At 38.1% G+C, this 27380-nt stretch overlaps 1 protein-coding gene across 4 annotated transcripts in view; it reads right to left on the bottom strand.

Moving 5' to 3' along the window:
* The window catches only part of MID1 (midline 1), a 253424-nt gene that overhangs the window by 43953 nt on the left and 182091 nt on the right, over positions 1-27380 (bottom strand). For all 4 annotated transcript variants that reach the window (XM_071562967.1, XM_071563103.1, XM_071563196.1 and 1 more), the window contains one exon: positions 8484-8579. In XM_071562967.1, the coding sequence (XP_071419068.1) occupies positions 8484-8579 (96 nt within the window). The remainder of the gene's footprint in view (positions 1-8483; positions 8580-27380) is intronic.

The raw sequence follows: 27380 nt of genomic DNA, 5'->3' as shown, positions 1-27380 counted from the left end.
GAGTACCTCTACGAACTAAAGGATCATACTCCTCTAAAGAGAGAGGACTGTTTATTTAACTCCATGTTGTAAAATGAATACTTTTTCTTCAGCGAGCCACAATACACTGAAGTAATATTTTAACATCATTCTTGTTTCATATATTTAATGGAAATACAAAGGATAATGATTAATGCACATTTGTGGGAAAGTTTCTTCCCTTTCTATTTATGTATGGCTGGGCTAAATGAGAGTCCTGTAGTCAAACTTCCTTTTTTTCAAATCCCTGTTTGATATTATGGGTTGTTCACTTTAGTCTTCTGTACAGCAAAAGCAACTCCTGGATTACAACTTTTCTAGCCTTTTTCTAGTCTAAGCGTAAATCTGATTTTATCTATTACGACAAACTGTGCCTTTGGAAATAATGTGATATTAATCAGCTTGCCACCTTAATCGAACTTCTACAAATCCTAAGGGTGCAAAAGAAAAAGAAATGGTCATCTTCCATTTCAAGTGTGCCAGAGGCTTTGTTTTTGTTTGCATTCCACATCTATCTCTAAGCAGGAGACCTGTGTTTAGAGGTAGTTTCAGAGTAGGTTAAATAAAGGTCAGGGCAAAAATATTCCAACTTACTCTGGCTACCTAGGAATTTTGTGAATGAAGAACCAGTTAGACCAGGATAGCTTAAACACTTTGGATCAGGCAGATAAGACTATCTGCCCCAATCTTGACTAAAAGCAAACCTTGTTTAGAAGATTGAAATATCGTATTACTTACTAAAATATTATTTTAAAGGTCTTTGTCCCACTGTGCTTTGAAGTACATTGTTGAGAATCTAACCAGCAAGGCACCCAGCAGTCCTCTAGTGACATTTCCAATCTAATCACAAAACCAAACCAAACTAGAACGTTCATGGAAAAAAACCCCAAATATCAACCACAATTTTTAAAATAAAATAAGAATCCCATTAAAAACATAAAAAAACCTAGATGATCTGGAATGTTCTCATAAAGAGCTACTCCACAGATGATTATGTTGACATCAATAAAGCCCACTGACCAGGCTTGCTTCAATGAAACAAATACTGCTTTTACAAAATTCAAATGCAGCATCATGTTAGAAATATAGCTGACATTTCTCATGTTAGGAAAGCACACTGGAGAAAGGCATTTATTGAGAAACTATGATTTCACAACTGGAAAAGGTCTTCCCCATCTTATTTCCTTTTGCAGAAGTCGGTGCAGCCATGTGGGGCAATGGCTGGGCTGAGCTCACCCATCTCATGTGCATGTTCCACAGACATGTGGGAAGCAGGTAGAGAAACACAATGGGCAGGACAGAAGCAAAGGTGGGGAGACTTTTGGCAGCAATGAGGATAAAGACCAGATTATGTTGTTTGTGAAACTAAGCCCTACAAGGGATGTGGGGTTTTAAAATGCAGTTAAAAGGTCATATTATTATTAATTTATTATCACTCATTAATTTTGTCCTTTATGTTGGTCCTTTCTTTGAATGTAAACAATGAAAGTACTTTTTTGTTGACCAATATTTACTTATTTATTGGTTTTACTTTGTTTTTCCTGCCAAAATTAAGCCTTTGTTCCACATTGAACAAAATATTGTACTTGGTGTATTTCATTTAGGGTAGAAAAACAAAAACTATAAAATAATTACTGAAGTACAAAGGACTGCCCATACTTGAATGAAGATGAAACCATTGCTCTTGTAACCAATAGTTCAGCACTTAAAACTCTCATCTAGGACCCAAGGTCTTTAGCCTAGTATTTAACATAGTCAGAAGAGAGCCGATGCCTTTGGGCTCCTTGCTGCTATATTGCTGTTTAGCTATTTATGTTAGGTAGAACAAAGATAAACATCTCAGAGGTAGAAAGTTCTATAAATTGACAACGTTTTGACTGAGAAGTTATAGTCTCTGATGACAGGCACAAAATATTATTTGTTGCATTAGTTAACCAGGGGTTGAGTGAACTAAGCCCCACTTACTAGTCTAAGGACAAAGTTTTGCAAGAATATCAGTCTGACAAAGCCCCAAATTCATACATGTGTGTGGATGCAAAGCAAACGGAGAGATGGAGTGAAAGGGAACTAGCCACCTTAACAGGCAGTGGCAAGCACTGCTATTAGTTTAGATATAATCTGTGTGAACTCTTACTATAATTATGACTCCAATTTACAGAAGGTATAAAATGGTTTTAGGTGGAATAACATATTCCAGCACGTGCCTAATCTGTACATAAAAAGTATGCATAAGTGCTGCAGTTCTGTGAATGTATAGGACCCATTATACTTTTAATTAGCAATTTGTGGAATCAATTTATTAATTCTTTAGGGAAATGGTATTTGACTACTAGGCTAAGGCTAACTAGGCATGCAATTTAAGACATCCTTGAGTGGATATTCCGTCTCACCATATGCCATGCAACATGTTTTGTCAGTTTTTATTTCTGATGATTCTCTTTTCTAATGTTATACAAATTTAAGACTCTGACTAAAGCTTACCTAAGATTTCCATTGAATGAAATCAACTTTTATGAGAGTGGAATTAAATACAGAATGAAAGTAATAAGAACTCAAAAGCAGATCATGCCATCTATTTCATCAAAGTAATGTTAATACAGAAAGTATTTCTTGTACCTTCTCTCATTGCAAAAAAATGCTGTAAAATCCTGCTTAGGGTTTTATGTACCTCATGAAGTTTGCTAATTAGTCTCTTCTTAAGAGTGAGAATTCCCCATTTCCTTTAAGTCACATTTTTACTTCTATTTCAGAAATCAAAATATGCCATTTAATTCTAGCACTCAAATATAGCAAATAAATGGAGCAGCTCAGCAAACATCCTCACAAAAATGGAAGATATTGGGGCAGAGGCAAAAAGCAAATTTCAGTGGAGCTACTTTCCAAATTATCACATGAATGTCACAGTGATGGTAAGCACTTATCTAACCCATTGGCCCTTTCCTAAAAAAAAATTCCCAGCAAAGTAGATTCTTTATTCCAATCCACTAGTGGTCAGCCTTGTATGACTCTGAAGGCCATTTGCTGCAGTTCAGTCACCAAAGTTTACATATCAGTTTTCCAACTAAATTTGCCTATTGAAAGCTTCTCCGTTTACTTAAGCTTTGACTAAAATAATCTTATATCTCAATGAGTGAGTACCGAGAAAATTTGTGAAAACAGAGGACTCACTGTTTTTTATTGTCAGAAAACCTCTTTATTTTTCAAGTGTCCTTAGGGAATCATGTTGACAGCTGAGTTTTGATTTTGCTGTGGCTCAAGTAACAGGAATGCTACATGTATCTCATGCACAAACGGATGGAGACATTTTGTTGTGAAATTTGAAGGAGTTGCCTTGTAGCTGCAGTCTTACCAGAAACTTGAATTTCCATTATTTATAATTTTATCATTTGGCTCATCTCTGTTTGATCAGCCATACATAAAATGGCAACAGCAGAAATTTTCAGGTAACTGCCATCTTATCTTCATCATTTTTGCACTACTGTTGATAGATTAAACTAAAATATATCTGATATGTGTGAGTGTTGAGTATCTGTGCCAGTGAAATAAAAGGTCTTTCAATTTACTACTTCTTATGCTGGTTATTATATAACATGGCTATAAAAAAGCATCCTTTGACACATGCAAAACCAATTTTTGGCTGGGCATTTTATGCTGAGATCTAGCCTGCAGCAGATCTTTAGAAGTGAGTTAGAAACTGAGCATTTACACTTTATACAGAAAGGAAAGGATACAGCAGCTTGAGGGTTACACAGGAGAAAATACTTTCTGTTCTTTATAAAACCAAAAATTATTTTGCAGTAGTGTCCAGAATTTGCTTCCTATGACGTTTGGTGAATTGAAAACAAAACAAAACAAACAGAAAGACTGAGATACAGATGTTATAAAGTTGTCTATGAGCAAAACCTATTTCCTTCCCCCTCCTCCCTAGATAATTGCTCCAATTTTTCCTCCAGCTGAGTTCAGATTATGTTTCTGCTTAACAGATGAGAAGCTTCATGGTATTGACTGTATAACAGAGATTTAATTGTATATTTCCTAGTAGAGATGAGAAAAACCCTCAGAAACAGCCTCAAATTGCTTAGGAAAAAAGTGACTGCAATAAGAAGCTGATGTTCAAATTTTTGGTTTATGTCATTGAATGTCATGATCTTAAAGACCTCTGCAAAAACCTCACACATTCATAGAATGGAAATTATGACATAGAAGCAAATTTGCTCTGACATAGCACTGTGTCAGCCAGAGAAACCCGTGACACTAAAATCAAGGTGAGAACCTAAGCACTTACAGCATTATATCCTTCCCTGATTCAAGTGGCTAAATCTGGAGCTGCAAGGAGGCACTGGCCTTCAGAGCAGGATGTGGCCCCCATCACCTTGTACGTGGCAGGCATGCAGGGAGGGTGGCAGTGCTGCACCACTTACAGGGAGGGCAAGTTGGTTAAAGGCATCACTGGGGCCCCTCCAGCACACAGCCACAGGAAGGGAAAACTGGCAGTGGGTGGGTGTGGCCACAGGGATGTTACCACCCAGGGACTAACCTATATTGCCATATCCTAAACCCATCAACCCCAATTTTACAACAGTGTTTTTGGAAGACTTATCTAAAGCTCCTGCAGAAAAATTAAAGGTAAAATTATCCAAGGTAGTTTTCAACTCTCTTAAAAATTTTTCTACAGATAGTGTGTGTGAATGCTGCAAACTAAGAATACAAATAAATATGTATTGAAGTAGCAACCATTTCTATTCCCTTTTCTCAGTTTATGAAGAGAGCTATAAGTTATCCTATGACCAGTTTATCATTTTACGCTGCCTTTGTGGAGGCAGCCACAACTCCTTCCCTGCTCAGAGTGGGGAGCAGAGCTGCCTCACCAGAGCCAGCCCAATGCACTGCCCTGAGTGAGGGGGTACTCTGCAGAAAGCAGCCTGGCCAAAAGCAGGAGAGTGTAGACCTGCCATTGTCTCCAAGAAAGGAAAACAAAACTTTCCTGATTAACAGCCTTTGAGGTTTCCGCAAAACCAAGAAATGTCAGACACGATTACAGAGGAAGGGAAAGTGGAAAGACAGAAAAATTAGTGTAAAACAAAAAACATGTTAGGGATATATGTGAAAGATGATTAAACCCAGTGTTTCAGAGAATTCCTAAAGAAACATAAAGATTTGGGACAGAAAGGACCATTGTAGTCTCAAGGATTCACGTTCCAGGGTGTGGTTCCCTTTGAGAAAATGGGATTTTAAAAATTGTTACCATAAACTATTACCACAGACTATGCATTCATGTTAAGCATGAAATCAGACATTTAGGCATCTAAATTGCTATTATTACTATAAAATGTTTAATATTATCTCTCTGTACTTAAAGCACTAAAGAATACAAGTTTGGCTTGATTTATTCACGAAAGTTTTCTTGCTGTTATGACCAGAACCACCCACAGGAATGGAAGACTGGAAGCAGACTTCTTGAGTCTCCCAAGATCAGGATAAATCCTGTCATAAACTGATAAACTCCATCTAAAAATAGGCCAGGTTCATGCCTCTGATGCTATGATGAGAGGATGCCCCAGATCCACCCTCCCCAGTGGCTGGATGGCATTCAGCTTCCAGATAACCCCCATCACTGATCAGTCCTTGCCTGCCTGTGTGATAAAAAAGTGAAAAGAACTCCATAAAGGGATAGGTATTAGTTTTAAAACATGGAGAGATTGGGATTTGGCCTTTGCTATGGATGAAGTTACAGCTGGGAAGGATGTATGGGGATCACTAATCTGCCGTGGAGCTGGTTGCTGGGAAGCCACTGACAGCTCACATTGTTGATGAGAAACAGTGGCTCTGTGACAACATTTGGTTTGGCTGGCAAGGAATAATTTATTCAAAACACACAGAGCTTGTTTGTTGTTCATTTTTGGAAACATCAGCTTCTGCTCCATATCAAAAGCCAAATAAGACATTCCTTATTCATTTTTCATGTAATATTGAAGTTTTTGGCTTATAACAAGACAAGGCTTAAGAAATGTTACTGTTGATAGCTACAAATAAATGTTTAATAGCATAACTTGTTTCAAGTTTATATATCCTTTAATAAAATCTTGGTAACTTTAACACCAGGACTAATAATTTCATTTCCTTTCTTGTTTTTCAAAATTCAAACTATATGTGAAAATGAAAGCTTTTCTTTTCTTTTCTTTTCTTTTCTTTTCTTTTCTTTTCTTTTCTTTTCTTTTCTTTTCTTTTCTTTTCTTTAACCAGCCCAAAATCTAAATCAACATTAATTTTTTTTCAAATTAGGTAGGAAAATCAAAGTATGTAACAGTAGTTTTAAACTGTACTATGTATGTTTTCACATGTTTAAAAATGTTGCAAAATCTATTTTATATCATTAGCTGTAATATATTCTATCAAAAAACGAAAAAGAAAACATTCCATATAAAATTAAATGCCCACTCAGCTTCAGTCTTTGAGTGCGTTCATACAGCAACACTAATACAGTCATTGGAAACTTTTCCTTTCCTAATATTTTGTAATTTTAAATTTGCAACATTAATGTTTCTGCCAATATATTGTTTACTTCATTTGTATTCTTGGTTTGGGATGAACTTCTGTCATGAAGAAGCAAAAAGAAAGAGTGTACTGACTTTTTAAGTCTATCTAAGCCACAGCTTCTCTGATGCTGGAGATATGCACACCATATCTGAAGTTTTCACAAAGCTCTGAGGAACAGAGATATCTTTAACGTTTACTCCAACATACCCACTTGCCAGATTTCCAGCATGGCCAAGGTCCAGGGTTTTGACTGAAGCTCATTTCTTAATATTTAGCTAATTTAAATGCTAATTAGACAAATTTGATGAGTAAAACATGGTAGGAATTCATTAGCAACTTTGCTGCTATTGCTTTACGTCTACAGAGAAATTTTCTAAAACAGGACTCCAGGGACAGTAGCACATCTGTTACCAGTTGAACAAGTTGGATTCTTTGTAATACTAAACCTTTAAGTTGGTAATATATTGCAGAACTTCAGAGAAGATGGAGGAGCAATTTTAAATTTTGCAAATCTAGCATATCTTGGACATAGGCCACCACTGAAGAAGAGGCCTTATGCTGTCCTGGCCCATCTGCTTCATGGGGTTTGCTCCGAGTCTCAGACAAAGAAAATGTGTGTTGTCTCTGTCTCTCATTACCTACTACAGGCATTGCAGTTGTTCTGCCTGGTGTTATTGGTGCCTACACAAAGAAAGGAAACCATTCACCTCATGTCTGATACTATGGATAGTCTTTAATGGGTTTTTTGAGCTCCATAAAATTAGTGAGGCTCCACAGAAGTGGAGCAGATACAAAAATTGATGGCGATCTCTTTGGAAGAATATTTGGTTGGTTGGGTTTGTTTGTTTGTCTGGTTTGGTGGTTTTTTTTGTTTTGCTTTTGTTTGCTTTGGTTTTTCTGGAAGAGCTTTTTCTATCCATTTTTCTCACAGCATGTGCCATTAAGTGGCACTTGGGGATGTGCTTTAGTAGTGAATATAGCGGTGCTGGGTTAACTCAGTGATCTTAAGAGGTATTTTCCATCCTTAACAATTCTATGACTTAAGGTACTTAAGCAAACTCCAAATTTTCAAGATGTGATTTTGAATCTATTTAAAAGCAAAGCTGCTTTTGGGCTTAGTTAGGTCACTGAATTTTAGTCTGAAAAAAAAGACAGAAAATCAGAAGCTTTATGGAGAAATTCCATAGCAAAACATGAAAAGGAATGGTTTACTAAACAAAAATCTGTTTTGTACTCTCTTCTCTTCCTGTGTCCACTCCCATGGCTGAATTAGTATAAGATTTTTTAAAATTTGCATGTACAGCAGCAGCTCCCATAGGGACACCTAGAAAATCCCAGATTTTGGGGACATAGGGGTTCAGATCTCTCCATGCTGAAGATTTTCTGTGATAGAGTGGAATATATAAGTGAAGAAACTCAAAGGCCTGTAAGCATCTGTCTTCTTTGCAAGATAAATGATTTCATGTATGACTTGTGAGTTCATGTATGTATTTAGATAGTGAATTCTGATTAATAAAAAACCCACAAAACAAAGCAGAGTGGTCAACAGAAATCTAAATGTAGCTGTGGATCCTATTTCTATTTCTTTGCCTTAATTTTCCACATGTAAATATTACTCTATCTAACAGAGGACCCAAACAGACAAACATGTTACAGATAATAAGTCAAGTGGTGGAGGCCAATATTAACATAATGTAATTAAAACAGTATTGGAAGGAATGTAAAAGAGGTCACCTGTATTGATAATACCATTTATCAGTGAAAAAGCTTCAAGTCAGTTTGCCGCTATTTTAATTCCGTTCTATACTTGCTTGGTTTTGGTTTTGTGACTTGTTTGCTTGTTTGTTTTCATTTAAAATTTTGTTCCTGAATGCTGGGAATGAATGTAATTAGGCTTATAACTATTTCAACTGGAGGTCAGTACTCACTTCTACATGTTGACAGGTCTGAATGAGTTTTGCCAGAAGAGTTTCCAGTTCAGTATTTCTCTTAATAAGGTTGGTGAGGTTACTCTCCAAATTTTGCTGTCAAAAAGAAAGAAAAAAGCGCATTAGCATTTCAGAGAATTTAATGTTTAGGTGAATATTTGAAAAATCTAATTACACAGGTATGAACATGAGACTTTCATTTTGGTATGTGCCATTACATGTTTGATTACATTAGATGATTTGTCTATGCAAGACAAGAAAGCAGAAAAGTTCAAGATAAGAGTGAGTTCTAGAAAACAGGGTTTCTAAGGACCTACTGAAAACTGGATTAAGCAATTAGTTTTAGTCAGGATGAAAAAAAAAGCAAGTAATGAGAAGACCATGAAAGCTAAACACATTTCCTCAAAACAAGTGGTTTATTTTGACTGAGAACATTTTTGACTCCTTATTTCCTGTGCTCAGTCTAACATCTAAATTTAAAAGCCTGCTGCTAACTGAGGTCTCTGAGCATATGACCCTTTGGAGCTGCACTTGTAAGGACCAGTAGATAGGTCACCTCTTTCTTCTTGGGATTCACAGTGCTATGGGGGGTTGATATAATTGATTTAATCCCCTACTTCAGCAGAGCTATATTCTTTAATAAAAAAATCTAAAGGAAAACTTCCTTTATACACAGAAGAATGAAGTATCTACTCACAGATTGTGCCTTCGCTAACTGTTCTTAAGAGAGAACTTGTGGCCTTTGAGTTTATCAATTGATTATGGCTACCATAAATATCTTCAATGGTGGGAGAACAAAGAGCTTTCCAGCTAACAGATATGAAGCTGCATCCTGGCTCTGTGCAATTGCATGGGAAACCGAGATCTAGCAACAAATGTTTCAGCCTCCCTTCACCCCTCTGTATCCATAGGAAGAAAACCCAAGCACATGAGGAGCCTGTCTGTGATGGATGTGATGCACTCCCTGTTCTGGCTGCCTTGGGACCAGGACTTTGCTGTGCACTTGGAACTTGAAGCTACAAACTCTGCTTTTTACTACACATCCTGATGTTACTGCTGTTTTGCATGAAATTTCATCTTTTGGAAGCACATGGGGATGGAAAGGTCCGTTTTTTGCATAAACTGCCAAGTTTCCACAGAAATTAAAAGATCCTGTAAATATAGTTTAAGTATATTAAAAAAACATGCCATTAAAAAGAGTCCTGACTGTAAACATTCATTTATGTCAATATCTTCAGGGGCATATATTTAATTTTTAAATACTTGGGGACTTCGGGAAAACTGTTTCTTATAGTTCTTCACCTGTATAAATATGTGAGATTAGTCACTTGCTTAGTATTCCTGACAGGCTGACAGTCCCTGACTTTTAATTGTACTTTGTCCTCCAAGCAGTCCCTGGCATCCAGGAAGAACTGAACACGAATACCAGAAGTGGGCCCTTTGCTTTACTCCTGACAAGGGCTGTAGTGTCTCTGCAGAGCCTTCATTAATTTCAACCCCCCTCATCTTTTATTCACACTACTACTTTCCTTCCAATGTATCTAGCCTATAACTTCAGCCCCTGCAGCTACCATCAACTCACCTGACTTTTGCCATCCTCCCCACAACTCTCACGTGTTTAGTGTGTCTGTGTGTGTTTCCTGGTGCTGTTACTCCCTGAATATTTTATGATGCTTTAAAACACTTTGTTCCCTGTCCTCCCTTTCTGCAGCGGTGCAGTCTCCCTACTCCTTCTTGCGTGTGGCTTCAAGCAAATGAAGATGGCAGTATTTCATTGCTGAATCATCCATAGTTTGGCATTTACCAGGGCTGATGCTGCAAGCACCAGAGAAGCTGTCAGTTCTGTTCCATTAAGGAAAGAACACAATTTTGATGGCTTTACATATATGACCCTCCTGAGAAGCGTGATGGTGTTTGAAATACATAATTTCATCATTCTCCTCCCAGCTCAGCCATGCATATTGTGTATCAAAATCTCTGGCTGTAAAAATACCTTCTACACTACATTTATTTTTATAGCTCATTAAACCAAAGAGTAACAAGAATGGGCACACTTACTGAACTGTCTGAGCAGTGTGTTATATTTCCACAAGCTGTACTGTGAACAATCTTAATTGTAAAGGCACGTTTGCTGCGCTGTCAGATGTCCCTTTGTAGGGCTGAGACTCACATGCAAAGTCAAAATACTGTGTATATAGTTACAGTATCAGGTAACTTTTGTCTTTAAAAAGTAGTTCCTTAAGATGTTCCAAATGTGCAAATACTCTTGAAATTTTATTTATATAACTTCTTTTTCTTATGTTAATCTTATACATGCTCTAATATTTTATATTCCAATCCTTAAATGCAAAATGTGTACTCTTGATTGGAGTTACCCTATTTAAAATCTATTATTGGACATAATGAATACTAACACTCTGGATCTATACATACTAAGAAGAAAAAGTTTATTCAAAACTGTTATGGAACACTGCAGTGATTTGAAAAAACTGAAAGTTCCTGCTCTTCAACGAAGGCCATTAATACAGGAAGAGTCAGTATTTTTCTCAGAAACGGAAATTTATTGATCCAGAGATATAGATTCTTATATTCAGGATATTTGCAAATCCTGGATATAATAATCTATTTCCTGGACATATACCCTGGTTAAAGAACAAAATCTTAGAATAAGTTTCCTATCCAATGAGTATAAATGTAAATCCATATATATTATTATGGCTTCACACAGGTCTCTTGAGATCCTCTGCATTTCCTGACCATGAAAATGGAGGATAACTATTAAACAAGTCAGTTGCCTTAGAAAAACTGGAGTTAATGCATTCTCATGCTCTAGTTCCCTGGACAGGGTCATTTTCAAACTGGAAATCCTGAAATTTTGTTCCCATGCAGTTTGGTATGCAAGGGATTTGGTTTATTTAAGTCAAGAATGATCAAAATTAAACTTCTGTTGAAGAACATCAGTTTATATTAATGCTTTACAATATAACAAGAACCTGGTGGCTGCTTTCTGAATTAATGTCAATCTTTCCAGTTTCACTAGGCCACTATACAATGGCAGCTCTTAAAAGTGGCCTGACTTGAAAATTTTAAAGGTCATAAAAAGTGATCAATTCTTGCAGTATGTTTACCCAGATTTTGTCTTGGCGGTATCTTCCTCTAGTACTCTCCCCTATTCTATTCCAATACAGACCACTTTGGCTATCACATGATAGTAGGTGCCAGAAGCAGAATTTGAACTCTGTCCTTTTTCATTACTCCATACAGAGGAACCCAGAAAAAGACTGGATATTTAAATTTCAGAAGCAGAAGTTTGCTCACACACTTTCTAGAGCCACAACCTCATTTCACATCCACACCTGGAACTTCCTCAGTTGCGTAAAACTACAATGCCAGATTTGGAGCTCTGGCCATCTTGGAAAATTGACCCAGTTGCTGTAGACCAGAATTCCCGAGAGAGTGAATGTAGCCAGAATTTAAGTCTGAAGAAAGCATGCTCTCATATTATGATGAGTAGATGTGAAAATGAGTAGCAGATTAACCTTATTAAAAATAGCTTCCCTCTTTCCACTTAATCTTCTACTGCTATTCTGTTAGGTGACCCAAATTACAATTGTATTTTTGGAAATGCTCTAGGTAAATCATAATTTCTTAAACATTTGCACATGCCTTTCTTTATCTTTTTTTTTGTCAGTTGCTAATTTTCATTGTTATCTACTAAAAACTGATCTTAGAAACACTGGGGTTGCTTTTTCTAAAGAGCACAATAGCTGCTGCTGTGCATTTGCTCCGTGGACAGGCTTCACGCATATTAACTGAGCAGAGGCAAACTGCTGTCAAAAAGCAAAAGCAAGGCTGAATGCTTCCTGACTTACCAGTGCAGACCTAGCCCAAGATCTTGATATTCCATGTGTGCTTTGGAACTGTTTTTACAACATCCAGTGTAAAGTGAAAAGAATTCTTATTGTCCATTTAGCATGGTCTGACAACTATGCAACATAAATATTATAATCTTGGGATAAACCCAAGTAGATGAAATCACAGACATGTAATTGAAAAAGACAGTTAAGGATGGTGTTTCATTTTGACTCTGCATGCCTATAAAATGATATGATCAAGGGACTGGAATTTAAGTTGGAAAAAATAATGCTAAAAATTAGAGGAAGGCAACTGAGGACTGATCACATTTTTTAAGCTGTTGTCTAGCTCACACTGAAGTCATGATCATGTTGCACTAATGATTGCATGAGGCTTGTGCCCTGATTGAAGTGGGAGGTCAGACTAGATGATCATAATGGTCTCTTTTGGCCTTTAAATCTATCAGTCTATGAAAACCAAATGTGAACCCATGCCCTTTGCCAAATTAACAGTCTCACGCTAAGGATCGCTTGTCTAAAATAGGAAGGTAGAAACAGATAGTTCTAAGCTACTATATGGGCTGGCAATACTGTCAAAATAAATTATTGTAAGCTTCTGAAGAAGGAAAATGCTGAGTTGTGTGCTCCTGCCTTACGTCACAGCAGATGAAACAATAACATCCCCAAGACCGTCTTCTTAGAGATATTTTTCTGCTCCATAAAACTGTCTATTCAAAAGGCCACAAAATAAAACATATAGCTATCAGCTACAATGAGATCTGAAATTCCATTTGAATTAAAGCAACTGTATTTTTCTCATTAAAATATTATTTTTCCTGTCATTGGTAAATATAAGTACTCATTTGAATTTTTCACTTACTGCTTACTGTAAAGATTTGAGGACTGGTCCACTGGAACTGCAATACATGTTAAGACTCATATACTGTGGGATAGTATATTAACCAACAGCCTTGATCACCATTTACATCCAATCCACCATGATCAAAGCCTTTCAGCAGCAAACATTGACAGCACTTAGCATTTCCCTTGATCTGGTGTAAAACTGACCAGAGTAAGGCATATTTTGTGACTAACTCCTGGTTTAAAGAACAAAACAACTTTGCATATTGAAAATTAAGGTTAGTAATAATATAGGTTTCTTGGGAACCACAGTCACACTCCCCATGCCTCTTCACAAAGGGTTAAATTTAAATGGTGCTTATATATTTTCCAGTTGGGTTGGTTAAAATCTATAAACAAAAGCTACACGGTTACACTGCAGCAAAACAGAGATGAGAAATAAAACACATAAAGCAGAAGTGTGATCACATCCTAACCTACTCAAGGTAACCAGAGTGGTGTTGACATGGCAGATCAGTCTTTAGTACATGCAGGCTGGTTAGAGATCATAAATACACTCCCTGTCAGCAACGCAATCCATGCAACCATATCTTCACTGAGACTGGCTGTGCTCCTACTTTGAAGGCATTGTGCTTGCATGTGCTCCAGTTTCATTTCCACCTCTACATGGTGACATACCCCATGAACTAGTCCTGTTGCCTCCAGGACTTGTGTCTAACCTATTAAAAAAGTTGCCAATCAAATCCAGAATAACTGCCAGAATATCAAAGACGGTTTTGAGTCAGGCTTTGGATGTATGCGAGTTTAATGTTTCCTTTGCTGTTCTTTATTTAAATGGACATGCCCAGGTGCACATGGAAAAACTTAAGCTAATTTTTATTCTATATACGTGTCCTGAAACAGATGACTACTCCTCTGTAGGATACATGTGATCGAAATACCTGTATTTCTCCAGCCAGGGAATGGTAACATTCGTGGTTAATAGGAATGATTGACCTTAAGTCTCAAATGTGCAGAGCTTGACAACTGCACTCCACATTTATATGTGTAAAGAAATAACAGCTACGATGTTATACTCCTGGGAACTAAGATTTTTACCTCAAGTGATTATAGTATATCACAAGGAAAGACCCATGAGACACTGCACTGTTAATTAATTGTCCAGGATTATTTTTATTAAAAGTGCAATGAAAATACCTGCATTTGAGGCCACTGTGACTTCAATGATGTTAACTAAATTGTGTCTATTTTCATATTTCATAGGAATGTAGTTTATTTTTCTATTAACCCCTATTTAATATGGGACATTGTGGAAACTAAAGGAAATCCAAGCATTTCAAATTCTTGACCACATAAAATCTGAGAAGGCAATATTCTAAGGAAAACCTCCAACTGTGCTCTCTGGAAAGCCATGCCCTCAAATATACCAAGGGTGGTCGCTACTTGCAGCCACAGCTCTGCCCTTTGATTTAACTACATTCATCAGTCTTGTGAGTTACTCTCTAGTTTTCCTTCACTATTCTTCTCTCTTCCTTGGAGCACAAGAGAAATTTCATAACAGGCATTTGAGGAAAAAGAACAGGACAAGAGATATACATATAGTACACTACAGCAAAAGTTTTCCATTGATGTGTACTATTAAGCTTGGGAAAGAAACAACATATACTCTTAAAAACTATTCTGCCCATAACAGGGACCATGATTATCAAAACCACAGGCCAATGAAACTTGCACTGCTTATTTGTTTTCATTATTGAAATGGAAGGACATAAAAAAATGAAATGAAAATAACATTTTCTTTTAAACAGAAAAGGCAATTTGTTTTCTGAAACATTCAGATGTTATAAGAAATTTCTTCCTGTTTAGAAAGTGGCAAAAATTACTATATAGGACAAGTTTTCTTTTTTTTTTTTGGTTCCCATTTCATTTAAGGTTTTAGAAGATAACCAAAGGTTAAGTTGACTGGGTGTTATGGGTTTGGCTATGTTTGGGCCTAAATTTAGGCTTTGGATTTCAGACTAGGCCTGAGATTATCGGCTTACTTGGGCTGGGCCAGCTGACAGCTGACTGCTATGGCCAATAGTATTCCATACCATATTCCAAAATAATCTCTAAGTGTAGGAGCTGGTGTGGGAGTGGCTTGGTCCGTTCCTTCATGGCTGTGGTCCCAGAAGGACACACTGTGCCATCCCAGGAGGGGCTGGAGGCCCAGTCCCAGCACTGGCTTACTACCATGTTATCTTAGGGAAGTAAAATGTTTGTTCTTAGTCTTTCTCTCTGCTTGGGTCTGTCTCTGGAGAATTGAGTTCTCCAGAGTGATTTGTAGTTAGAATGGTGAGATTTGTGTTCAATGGAGAGTGGGGAGTTATTTCTTTTTATTTCTAACTTGTGTGTGTATTATATTGTAGGTTTCTTTCAATTTTCTCTTTTCTGTATAAATATATATAGTTACTTTAAGTACAAACTGGTTGGCGGTCCAGTGGTGTAAAGGAGAGCACTCTGGACTCTGAATCCCAAGGTCGTGAGTTTGAGTCTCAGTGGGGCCCGTCCCCTGGCAGTTCAATGCCTCCCTGCCATCCCATCCCTTCAGATCTTGGATGCTCAGCACGGTCAGCCCCGGTTAGTACCGGGTGCTGTGACAGTCCCGAGGACTTCCCTGTCACTGTCCAAGCTCGCTCGGTCGTGGCAGATGAACCTCAGGACTTAAACGGTGGGGCCAGTTCTGCGCACGCTGTGCCTCACCTAAAAAATCCACTGTGCAGGCTGGAAGGGCACACCCACATGGGGAGAGCCCTTCCCAAGTCTTTGTTTGCGAAGTCTGACCCATACATACATACAAACTGGTTTGAGTTTCTAGTTTTCTTTTCCTTTCTCCCTTTTCTCGCTGGGGGGAAAGAGAGGCTTTGACTCTCTATTGGGCAGTTGGCATTTTGCATCCCAACCCAAGATACTGGGGTATGGGTGATTGTTTCATTCCTATTTTTAATGAGTCATTAATCAAAGAAGGACAAGAATAATAATCAGGGATCAAGGATCAAGAAAGAATAGGTTTAGTATCAGACAAAATTTAAACCAAAATGCAGCTTGCACTGATATATGAGTTAATAAAGTGTAGAAATATTTGAGGCCACAATATATGTTTGGGGTTTTGCTGTGATTTTGTTTTGTTTTTCTGTTTGGTCTTGTTTTTTTTTTTTCTTCAATGCAGGAGTCAAACTGGAAGCTGAAGTGTTAAAAAAGCACTACAAATATCAGACACCCTGCATTTAAAGCATGTCATTAAAGACTTACTGTGGAGAGCTAAAGAGTTTACAAGCTCATACTTTTCCCCATGGGCTAATCCAGTGCAATGAAGGGGGTTAAGGAGAACTTGAACTGTTGCACAGCTGTCCTGCAGCATCCTACATCTACTTCCAACCTCCCAGGACATAGAATGTACTTAAAACCAGGAATTCAACATGAGCTCCTGCCCATCACATGCATAATGAAATCTTGCACAAGCAAGATCTGAGATGCATTCATTCCAAAAACTGAAATTCCAAGTTTTTCACAAAGCTAATGACAGACATCTATATGAAAAGAAAGCAAAAATATTATCTAAAGAACCACAATTTATGCAGTGTTATTAAAGTCCTGGTTTCTACAGATGTCTGCCTAAACATTTCTGAAAGCTTGTATTTATTTAAGAGGTTTTATTATTGCAAAAAATCTGGTTTTAATCAGTCAATACATGTTACTGCATTTTGTGGTTGAAAAATTCCATCTTATCTAAGTAGATATATGTAAAAACAATTCAGTATTATGCAAAACTGGCAGGTTAGAAAGGACAACTGGATAGGTAAGGAGTAGAGAAGGTTATGTGGTTATTTGATCTGCATAAGGTAGCAGACTGGTGTAGCTGCCACAAACCCAGTTCAGCTCTTTGTGCTGCCCTGTAATAAAGCTGACACTTGAGGAGGCTGCACCCATCTGCATTTATGTTTCTCAGTATAGCAAACAGCACTTTGCAAGACCTCTATATGTTGCCTCCTGAAGATACTAACTGTCCATCCAGAGAATGAAGCTGTGAGTCCAATTCCTGACATGGCTAGAGGGTCTGGGGCACACAGGAGTCATGCTGGCTTTGCCTGCCACTGGTGCAGCATCCAGCAGATGGGCTAACACAGAACACCAGCAGTTCCTATTCAAGAAACGGGAGTGACTTTCCATGTAGTTCTGCTATAGGGAGGAAACAGATGAATTTGTAAACACAGTATATTCCAAGCTGTTACCCTAGTGGCATATTAGGAGCCATATAGATGCCATCAGTAAGCCCAAGTGCAGCCAGAGAACAGCATGCCCCTCAATTCCTGCTAGATTTTGTGAACCTGAGTTAAACCCAGTTTCTGGCTTTGGCTTTGCTGTCAGTGCATGGTGCCAAGAATTTTTGGAAGGAACGTCTGAAAGTAACTTGGATGCTCAAGAAAATGCTCAGGGGATGAGAGATGGATGCTACAGCCAGAGGAGCACCCGAAGGAATAGCTTCTGTCCTTCCCCTGCTAAGACACTATTTTGAAGTCCCTACTGGAGTGCACATTCACAAAGACTAAAATGCAATATTCAGTGTTGATCCAACTATTATTTAAAAGGCCAGTAATTCAAGGACACATTATTTTTTAATGGCCCTTGACAATGTATACACAATGATTAAAAAAAAAGCCAAAACCAAATATCCCATGTGGGAGCCTTGGCTGACTTCAGTATTTTACGTACTTCAACATTGCAGATGATCAAAAATGTGTTTTATTTTACTAATATGAACTAATCAATTATTATAAATGAATGAATTTTTCATGCTAGTATGAACAATTGCATAATGATACTTCAAAGTAGTGAACTTTAGCTCAAGAAAACATGGTTAGAAGTAGTTTTTTAGTTTATTTTACTATGTTTCTATGCTAATAAATCACTTGCAGCATGCCAAACCATAAACATAACTCAAGCCTCTTCTACTTCATCAATAGTTGAGATCCCAACACTATATACTAAACATTATTTTCTACTTTTTTATTTTTGATTACACAGTTTGAAGGGTAAAACTGGAGTAAGACTTCTGTCAGTTAAGAGTCAGTGCATTATTACAAAATGTTCCTAGTACCACCATGGAACTCTGGTCTAACAAGACCATTAAAATATACATTAAAATATAAAAATTCTGCTGTAGCTTGCAAGGTGACAGATCACATCATATGAAATCAAAGGACACTTCTAGGAAATAAGTGCAAATAGAAGTCCAGATATGTACACCTGTAAGATATTAAACTCACTGTCCAAGCACAGGCTTATGTATCCCTGGTTGGGTGCACAGACCAGTGAACAAGAGGCTGGAGTGCAGCGCTGCGGAAAGGGACCTGGGGGTCCAGGTTGACAGCAAGTTTTATCTGAATCAGCAGTGCCCTGGCAGCCAGGAGGGGCCAACCCTCTCCTGGGGGCCATCAGGCAAATCATCACCAGTTGGGTGAGGGAGGGGATTGTCCTGCTCTGCTCTGCACTGGTGTGTCCTCACCTTCAATATCGTGTGCAGTTTGAGTGCCACAATATAAGAAAGATATTAAGCCATTAGAGAGTGTCCAAAGGAGGGCAACAAAGATGGTGAAAGGCCTTGAGGGGAAGCTGTATGAGGAGCAGCTGTGATCACTTGGGCTGTTCAGCCTGGAGAAGAGGAGACTGAGGGGAGACCTCATTAAAGTTACAACTTCCTTGTGAGGCAAAGAAGAGGGACAGGCACTGATCTCTTTTCTGTGGTGACCAGTGACAGGATCTGAGCGAATGGCCTGAAGTTGTATCAGGGCAGGTTTAGGCTGGATATCAGGAAAAGGTTTTTCACCCAGAGGGTGGTTGGGCACTGGCACAGGCCCCCCAGGGAAGTGGCCACAGCACCAAGCCTGACAGAGTTTGAGAAGTGTTTGGACAACGCTCACAGGAACATGGTGTGATTCTTGGGGTGTCCTGCACAGGGTTAGGCACTGGACTTTATAATCCTGATGGGTCCCTTCCAATGCATATTCTGTGATTATATGATCCTTGAATGATTTACAAAGCATCTTATATTCTTTCATTTTACCTAGTCCAGGATGTCTAAACTAAGGATTCAAAACTGAGCTAGTCTTACACAGCCTGCTGATCATCTTCACATCAGGTGAGCTAACAGTAGTTAAATGTAGAATCAGCCTGCCTGAACCCTCCTAAGCTTTGCTGCCTTTACTGTGGCTATTTAACAAGACGGGTATTCAGGTAATGAAAAATAAATGGCCTCACATTTTGATGAAAAGACTAGCAATTTAGATAGATGTGCAAATCCAATTATTCCTAGAGAAAGAGAGAGGGAGATCTTAACATTTCATTTGACGCATTTACATAATGGGACCATTTTATACGGACCTTGTCCAGACAAATTATTAATTTGATTTATGACAGCCTTTGAAGTTTTCCCTACTATCAAGGCTAGATAACTTTTTATGCTGAAAACATGAGACAATGCTGATTATATGTTTTCCATGGCACTTTGGGAAGATAAAAAACTTTAAAGCACATTGAAGTCTTAACTTGGGGCCTTCAATTAATTCAGTTTGATTTTGATCTCAGACAAAGTTTTCATTGGAGAGAAGTTGTAGACTTGATTTACCCAGTGCATTACTTTGGGTCTGAATCTTCTACATCCATGGTCTCTGAGAGCTGGACCTATGGACTTTGTAAGAAATACCTTCTCTTCAACCATAGAAAACAGGCACAAACAAGCATGCCTTTCATAGGTACTCATACATGCTCTGTAATATGAAAAAAATGTTATGCAATGTGCAAGCGTCCTAGTTCAGCAGGAGGGACCAGTTAACACTGTGTGGAGAGTGATCAAAGCTGTGTATTCTACCCCCTCTATTCATTCCCCAAGGACAATGGACCATTAGCAGCAGCTGCCCAGGGAGTCATTATCACCTTCACACCCAGCCTGAGGGGGCAGAGCTGCTATGGGCCATCAACAGTTCAACAATACCCCCTGGCTCCCAGAGTTAATCACCCATTGTGTGAATCCCCGCCCAGGGGGAGGGTCTGGGTGCTCCCTGAGGGTACACAAGTGGTGGGCAAAAAGGAACAGCAGGACCTTGATAGGAGGAGATTACTGCTATTGACCAGACCACAGCCCTTGCCTGCACCAACAGGTTTTTCACTTCCTTTTGCTTGGGACTTGGGGGAACCACATGGGTCTCAGAACAAGGGCAAACAAACCCCCTTGGGTTTGTGCCCCAGGACACTGGGTTATACCGCTGGGTTTTTGTGAGTTGAAAGCAATTTCCCTTTTGTGGCAGTGTATTTATTGTAATGTTATCATTAAATTTTAGCTCTGACTTATAATCTCTCTTGTGGTGAGTTCATTTCCCCTGCTGGTTTGCCTTTAAACCAGCACAGCAAGTGGTATAGAGAAAGAACACTGAGTATTGTCTGGTGTTTCTTTACATGGTCAAAAATGGCATTTTGAGGTCACACTATGCTGATTGAGTCCTGATTTCATACACAGCAGTTTTTAAAACACCCCATGAATATTTACCTCTTTCATTTCTCTTTTTCTTTTCATTGACTGAAGAGTTAGATCCCTTCTACCTGAAGAAGTGAAGGCTCAGGGGGCCTCACCACAGTATTCCTGTACTTAGAGGGCACCTACCAAGGGCATCATCTCTTCACAAGCAGCCACATGGAGAAGACAAGGAGCAACAGATGCAAGTTGTCCCATGAGACATTCCACCTCAATGTAAGAAAGACATTTTTTACAGTGGGAACTATCATTTACTACAACAGCTTCCCCAGGGACATAGGAGAGTCCTCATCACTGGAGGTCTTCAGGATGCAATTGCACAGATAGTGTACATAACTTCGTCTAAGCTCCCGTTTACATGAAAGGTTGAAACAGATCATTCGAAGTCCCTTCAAAATTGCAGTGGTCTGTGGTTGATGCTTTTTATTGTTAAAGGGCAGCATCTATTAAGTATGGCTCTGTGAACATGTGCGTGCACATGTGTGCACATGCACATGGATGTGTGTTGCCAAATACTCCAGCAAAACCAACCTACAGGTTAGCTTGGCCTCTTATTCTACTCACTGAGCTCCATGGCTGTACTTTGAGCTGATTTGCCCAGTTTGAGGCTATTTAAATTTTGAATTATTTCCTGATTTTGAACAGTGTGGAGTCAACAGTCAAAAGTGAGTTATGTACAGGAGAGGATAGCTGACATTTCTCTAATTCCTACTGGCCTGGTCCACTCTTTCCGGTATTTCCAGAAGTCTGGAAAGCAAATCCTTGCAACACTTGTCAACCCTCAGGACATCAGGCTCTCCCAGACCAAGGGTCCTTGGCTGCTCAGTTCTGCATGTGAGCCTGTTTGCCCCATGCATAACTACGCAAGCCTGTGAGATGGCCAAGAAAGCAATTGTGCAAATAGCTGAGAAGGTGCCAGGAGAGCTATGCCATATATTGCTTGTGCAACTATGTCAAGAGTGGCTTTATTTTCCAAAATGCAGTTACATTGTGACAGGAAAAGCAAGTTGGTTTTGGTAAACCTTTCACTTTGTTGTTACTCTTCATGCAGGAGATGGGAATTACATTTTGGAAATTGCATATTCTAGATAATATTCAATATTGAAATGACAGCTCCATTAACTTCCATTTTTTTTCATTTGTTTCTGCCAGAGTAGTTCCTATTGCACATATAGTTCAAAACCAGCTTTTACTCAGGATTTTTTAATTAATAAGGAACTTATTTTACTTTATAATTCAATATCTCAGAGGTTTTTGGTTTTGTAATAACATATTTGTTCCCAAACCTAATAGCAACTCAAGTCTTCCAATGTCTTTGTTTCCTTAGTAACCACCTTATTTCGACTGAAACAAAAGACACACCAAACACAAGAAACCTTAAAACACTTTATAAGTAATTAAAAAAATAATAAAAACTATTTTCTTAATAGAGATAAAATATTAATAATGCATACTTTGTACTTTCCCTAAATTAATTTCAATTACTTTTACAAGAAAAAAACATTATGATCCTTATTTTACAGATTATCCAGTTTCCCTAAGATCAAATGCCTTCAATAAAAAATGCACTGAAGGCCATACTAGCTTTTCTACCGTGTCAATGGGATATGATTGAGTTTCATCAGCAGACGGTAAAGTTAAGATCCCTCCCATCAAGGATATCATGTGCTGGTAACATACATTTGTCAGGCACATAATCTGGGTGCTCAAGATAATGATTATTACTTTGTTGTTGGAGTGGTAGCAACTATTTCTCAAACAACATACACATGATTACCAATGACAGCAAAAGCAATGACTCAGATGCCTAGGTTTGACATAACAGAGGTATGTTGCCCTTGCCACACTCCATTGACATAATCAAAATGAAAACTTATTGGATGAATATTCCCAATTCAGACTTCTAAGACTGGCATCTCAGAAACATTTTACAAAAAAATTCATCTTGCTGCTGAATGCCATTTTGGAATGGTGTGTCTGAAAAAAAGGAGATTTCAGTAGTTCCTGATGGGTTTGTCCAGACCTTTAAGGCTGTCCGTTTCCATTACTAACCATGTGCTGTGGTATGTCTCTAGTGTATGACACCAGCTCCCGGGCGCTTTTCAAAGTAAACAGAAGTCTGGTTTATTTCATCTTGCAGTGTTCCCTACAGATAACCTCAGAAATGTCTTAGGTACAAGTAAAATTTGCACATCAAAAATGCTTTTGAGACTTAGGGTCAAACAGCAAGCACAAAAATAAAATGTGAATGAAAGCAAAGGGAATCACAGTAAAAACAATGAATTTAATAGCACAACTTATTGATTTTCTTTAAGGAAACCCTGTATGTGGTAACACAGCTGTTAACCCTGACAATTGCAGAAAAGGGCCTGTGGACACTAAGCTGACCAAGTACTCTCACAGCGAATGTGGCTGTTGTCACCTTGCAAGTGATCAGATGCTGAAGAGGTTGCCTGAAGAGGTTGCCCAAAGGGGCTGTGGGGTTCTCCCCTTGAAGACAATCAAAAGAGTTACTGCCTAAACAACCCACCCTCTGTACAAGGGGCCAAGGAGATAACTTCCAGAGGTCTCTTCCAAACTAAATTAGTCTGTAATTCTATAACTAAGATGTTTGTCTTCATAAATTATACATTTCATTAAAATTGTGAAAATATGTAGATAAATAGTTGAGCCTTCGATAACTTTTATATAAAAAACTTAATGAACTATATTTTTTGAAGCTTGTAGACTGTTTTTTCTTTCAGCAGAGCTATGAAACCAGCAACATCCCAAAATGAAGTGAGCTAATATACTTTTTATACAAGAACATTGAACTATTAAATACCTATGAATTTAAGACTTTTTTTAATGTTTTCAAGGAGACATATTTCTGCAAAATCAACTTTTAGGATTTTAATAAGCTTATGAAGTTTATAATATATGACTAATATGCCCATAATTATAGTGCATAAATGTTGACTTTTTGTACATTTGATTGTTCTATTTAAAGTATGTTGTAAACATATTATGTTATGAGTGAATAACATGGCTACATAGCTTTTTCTATTAACTTCATTTAATCTATTCTTTGAACTCTTACGTTCTGCATGATACCAAGTTTCAATAAATAAAATTTTGGGGTAGTACACAGTTACAGAAACATCACACATTTTCTGCTTCACTAGGAAACTTTGACAAAAAATGAGACTGTAATTTATTAAGGGATGTTTTCAGTTTTCAGTGCAATTGCAAGAGATGATAAATAGAACAGGAATTCCAAGGCATCTTCAGCCTTTACTATTTCATGTACTCTACTAAACAGAGAAATCTGATTTATTTTCATCCATTCAGCATTGGTTGGGCACTTTAAGGAAGGGTGGAAAAATTACCGGTCTTTTTTCAGGTCTCGGTGCCAGCACATGGCATCAGACAGCTGTGGTTTAATGCTCTTGGGCTGCACTAACAGGCATGAAAGTTTCAAAGTGCTTTAAATTAAAAACCCATCAATGGAGAGAACAGATTGAAACCTGCTTTTAACTGCTTTTATGTTTGCTTTCTTAATATGACAGCTGTAGGGCAAAAGAAAGAAAAAGCCTTAAAATGTGTATGGATTGCTTTACATAGAAATACAAATGAAAATAACAGAATTTACTTCTATACAGTGTTAGAAAACTGTTAAGAGAACCACTCAAATGAATTACAAATCCTTATATAAAACTTCTGCCTACTTCTCAGTTTTACCAGAATAGCCTGGCTGTCCTGTTTTTCTCTGTCCCATTAAACTGAGTGCTTTTTTCACAGTCAAAGATGTTATTTAGCTGAAGTGAAATCTTTAAATCTTTTGAGAGTATGCAGTATGGGTCTCCTAATTAGGACATCCTATAGAAACACAATTTAAAAAAAGAGTGGAGAAAGAGGAAAGAATTATATATGACAGTTTGTACTGAAATAATGCCCCAATTAAATAAAAATGCAAGCTAAAAATTGCATGCTCTTCATTTTCCCCCGGGGGTCTTGCATAAGGCTAAAAGCATTTTCAATTTAGTCCCACAGATGAAAAAATTGGTGTATTATTCTGCATCAGAGGTGTAATTAGTCATTTTGATACTAACAATGGAGTTTATAATTTCACACCAGGCTGATCATCACTTGAAACCATTTCTTTCAGCTCAGTACATCCCCTGTTAATTGGAATGTTTTGCTAGTGGTGTGTTCCCATTAAGATACAGTCATGTCATTACAGCCATTAGGCTCAACCTCTTCTCTTGAATACAACCCAGGAAACAACCATCCGGAATACATGCCTATGGATAGCTGGATTCAGATACACTAATGGCTATTTTCTTGGTCCACTGTGAGCTTTAGGTGAAATAAAAGAATTAGTATGCAAAATGTTGCAGTCTCTCTTGCACAGGCGGTTAGATTCTCCAATTACTGTGGTCATAGCTAGCCTTAGAAAGCTGAAAATTTATAATGTCTGCCTGCAGCAAGTTTTTAAAAGTAGAAGTTAAGCTATACACAAAGGGCTAAATCCAGCCACTAGTTGAATGCAAAGAATCAGATGATTTCCAGAGATGTAGCTCAGTTCATAATTTATCCTCAACTATTTAGAACATATTTCAGACTTTTTAAAGCTGTTACTCACATCAACAGAGATTGTAGCTTCACCTTTGATTATGTGTATTTGACATTTCCCATTATTAGATCCTTATTGCAAATACAGAAATGTCAAACTTCAGCTATATCAGAATAAATTTTCCAGTTATAGTATTTCTTTGGCTTGATTTTATTTAATATTCATTTTTACACAAATGCCAGATAAAACCACCAGCTCATTTCACAAAACAAGTAACAGAAAATATGCTGCCATCCATGATAAAAAGTCTTGCTCTGCTGCTTCAGTGCTTTGAAAGCTAGACTTAAATTTGGCAGGAGAGGTTTGTGTAGCAGATATATTTTTGCCTTTGGCTGCCAGTCCTTCCAAATTCAGGCAAGATCTGAAAAAAAACTGTACATCAGAGTTGTGCAACTAAAAAATCTGAGAACTCTCAGTACTAGCTGAACTCCAGACTCCCAGCTGACCAGATAGTATATGTATCATCATGGTACAGCTCAGGGCTACTAAAACCAAATTACTATATCCTTGTAATGACTCCTCCCCTGTCATGAGGCGGGGTCATAGTCCAGTTCTAAAAGCAGACTGAGTTTGTCTCTCCAGTACTCCCAATTCCCCTCCCAGGAGGATGCACTAGTTAATGCAGAGAATTTCAACTGAAAATTCAAATGAAGCAAGAGCCATATATTAGAGACAGAGAAAGGAGTATAAAAAGGGCAGGGAATCAGGTAAACTAGCAATGGATAAAAAATTCTCTTGGTGAGGCTAGATTGGAAGGTGGTGCTGGAAAGAAATGGGGATGAAAAAGCAGAGTGAGCAAAGAGTCACTTTGAAAAAGGGTGCTGAGACTGGGAGCCAGGAAGGCCCTCTGGAAGTACAGCCAGGCAAGATAGCTTCAAATGAGAGGGTAAAATAGCAGGGTAGATACTGGAAATTATAGCCCCAGGAACGAAAAAGGGGCAGAGATGGTGGCAAGATAAGGTGATGGGAGGAAGGAACAGAGCAGAAGAAGGACCAGAGGAAAGTCAGCATAGTTACATGAGAATATATAAATGGGAATTACTGTGTTGGGGAAACTTTTGGGAAAATAAAGCCTTGCAGGGCAGAGCCGCTGGGGAAACAGAGCAGGGGGGGCAGAGCCCTGAGCAGCACAGTGGTCTGTGGCATGGTTTGAGCTTACCGAGTACAGATGAGCATCCATGGAGATCCAAGCAGTCTGGGAACCAAAGGAAAAGGTTCATAATAAATACAGATGTAGAGGCAGGAAAATACTAATCTCAGGACATGGATGCTGAGCATGTATAACTGGAAAAGGATTTGAGCAGGCAAGTAGACTGAGACGGGGTGTCAGGAAAGGGAAAGACCAGATCTAAGGAAAGAAGATGGGACTTAGAAATTGGTCTGCCTCAGAGGAAGAGGGTTCTAGGTGAATAATTTTGCAAGACTTTGTGTGGTCTTATTTGACAGGGAAAAACATCAGCACCAGATAGCCTTCTTACAAATCTTGAATGATCCCTATGATACCAGGCATATTTTCCCAGTTAGCAAAATATTTCCATCTGCCAGCAGAAAGGCAATCATATATTGCAAGGGAATCACATAAATGAGACCAACAGAGACAACATTCTGGTTTTTATTGTTTTGCAAAATTCTTTGTTTGCAGCTTTGGGAATACTTCTTACATGCAAAATGCGAGAGGTAAAAACCAGAAGCAGTCTAATGATTGTTTTTGGCAACACCGCTCTTTAGTAGGCACTTAAAATGGAAAACATCAAAGGATTCTCTACTTTTCTAAACTCTCAAGTTGTGATTTCTATGAATTTTGCCACTGATTTGATTTAAGTAGGATTTCACACCATCTCTCTTTGAAAAGGAAACTGAAATAAAGCCCTTATTCTCCTAATCCATCTTTTAATTAATAAAAAACTGCGATGTTAATGAGATTATTTAGTTTTTCATTTGCTAGGGGTATTTTAGTGTAAGGATCAACACTTTGATCTCTTTTGTAGGTCGTTTTTCCC

This window comes from Pithys albifrons, chromosome 1 (assembly GCF_047495875.1).
Source record: "Pithys albifrons albifrons isolate INPA30051 chromosome 1, PitAlb_v1, whole genome shotgun sequence".
In the NCBI taxonomy this organism is placed as follows: Eukaryota; Metazoa; Chordata; class Aves; order Passeriformes; family Thamnophilidae; genus Pithys; species Pithys albifrons.
Note: the sequence above shows the minus strand (reverse complement) of the source record. Positions and strands in the feature narration are given on the sequence as shown.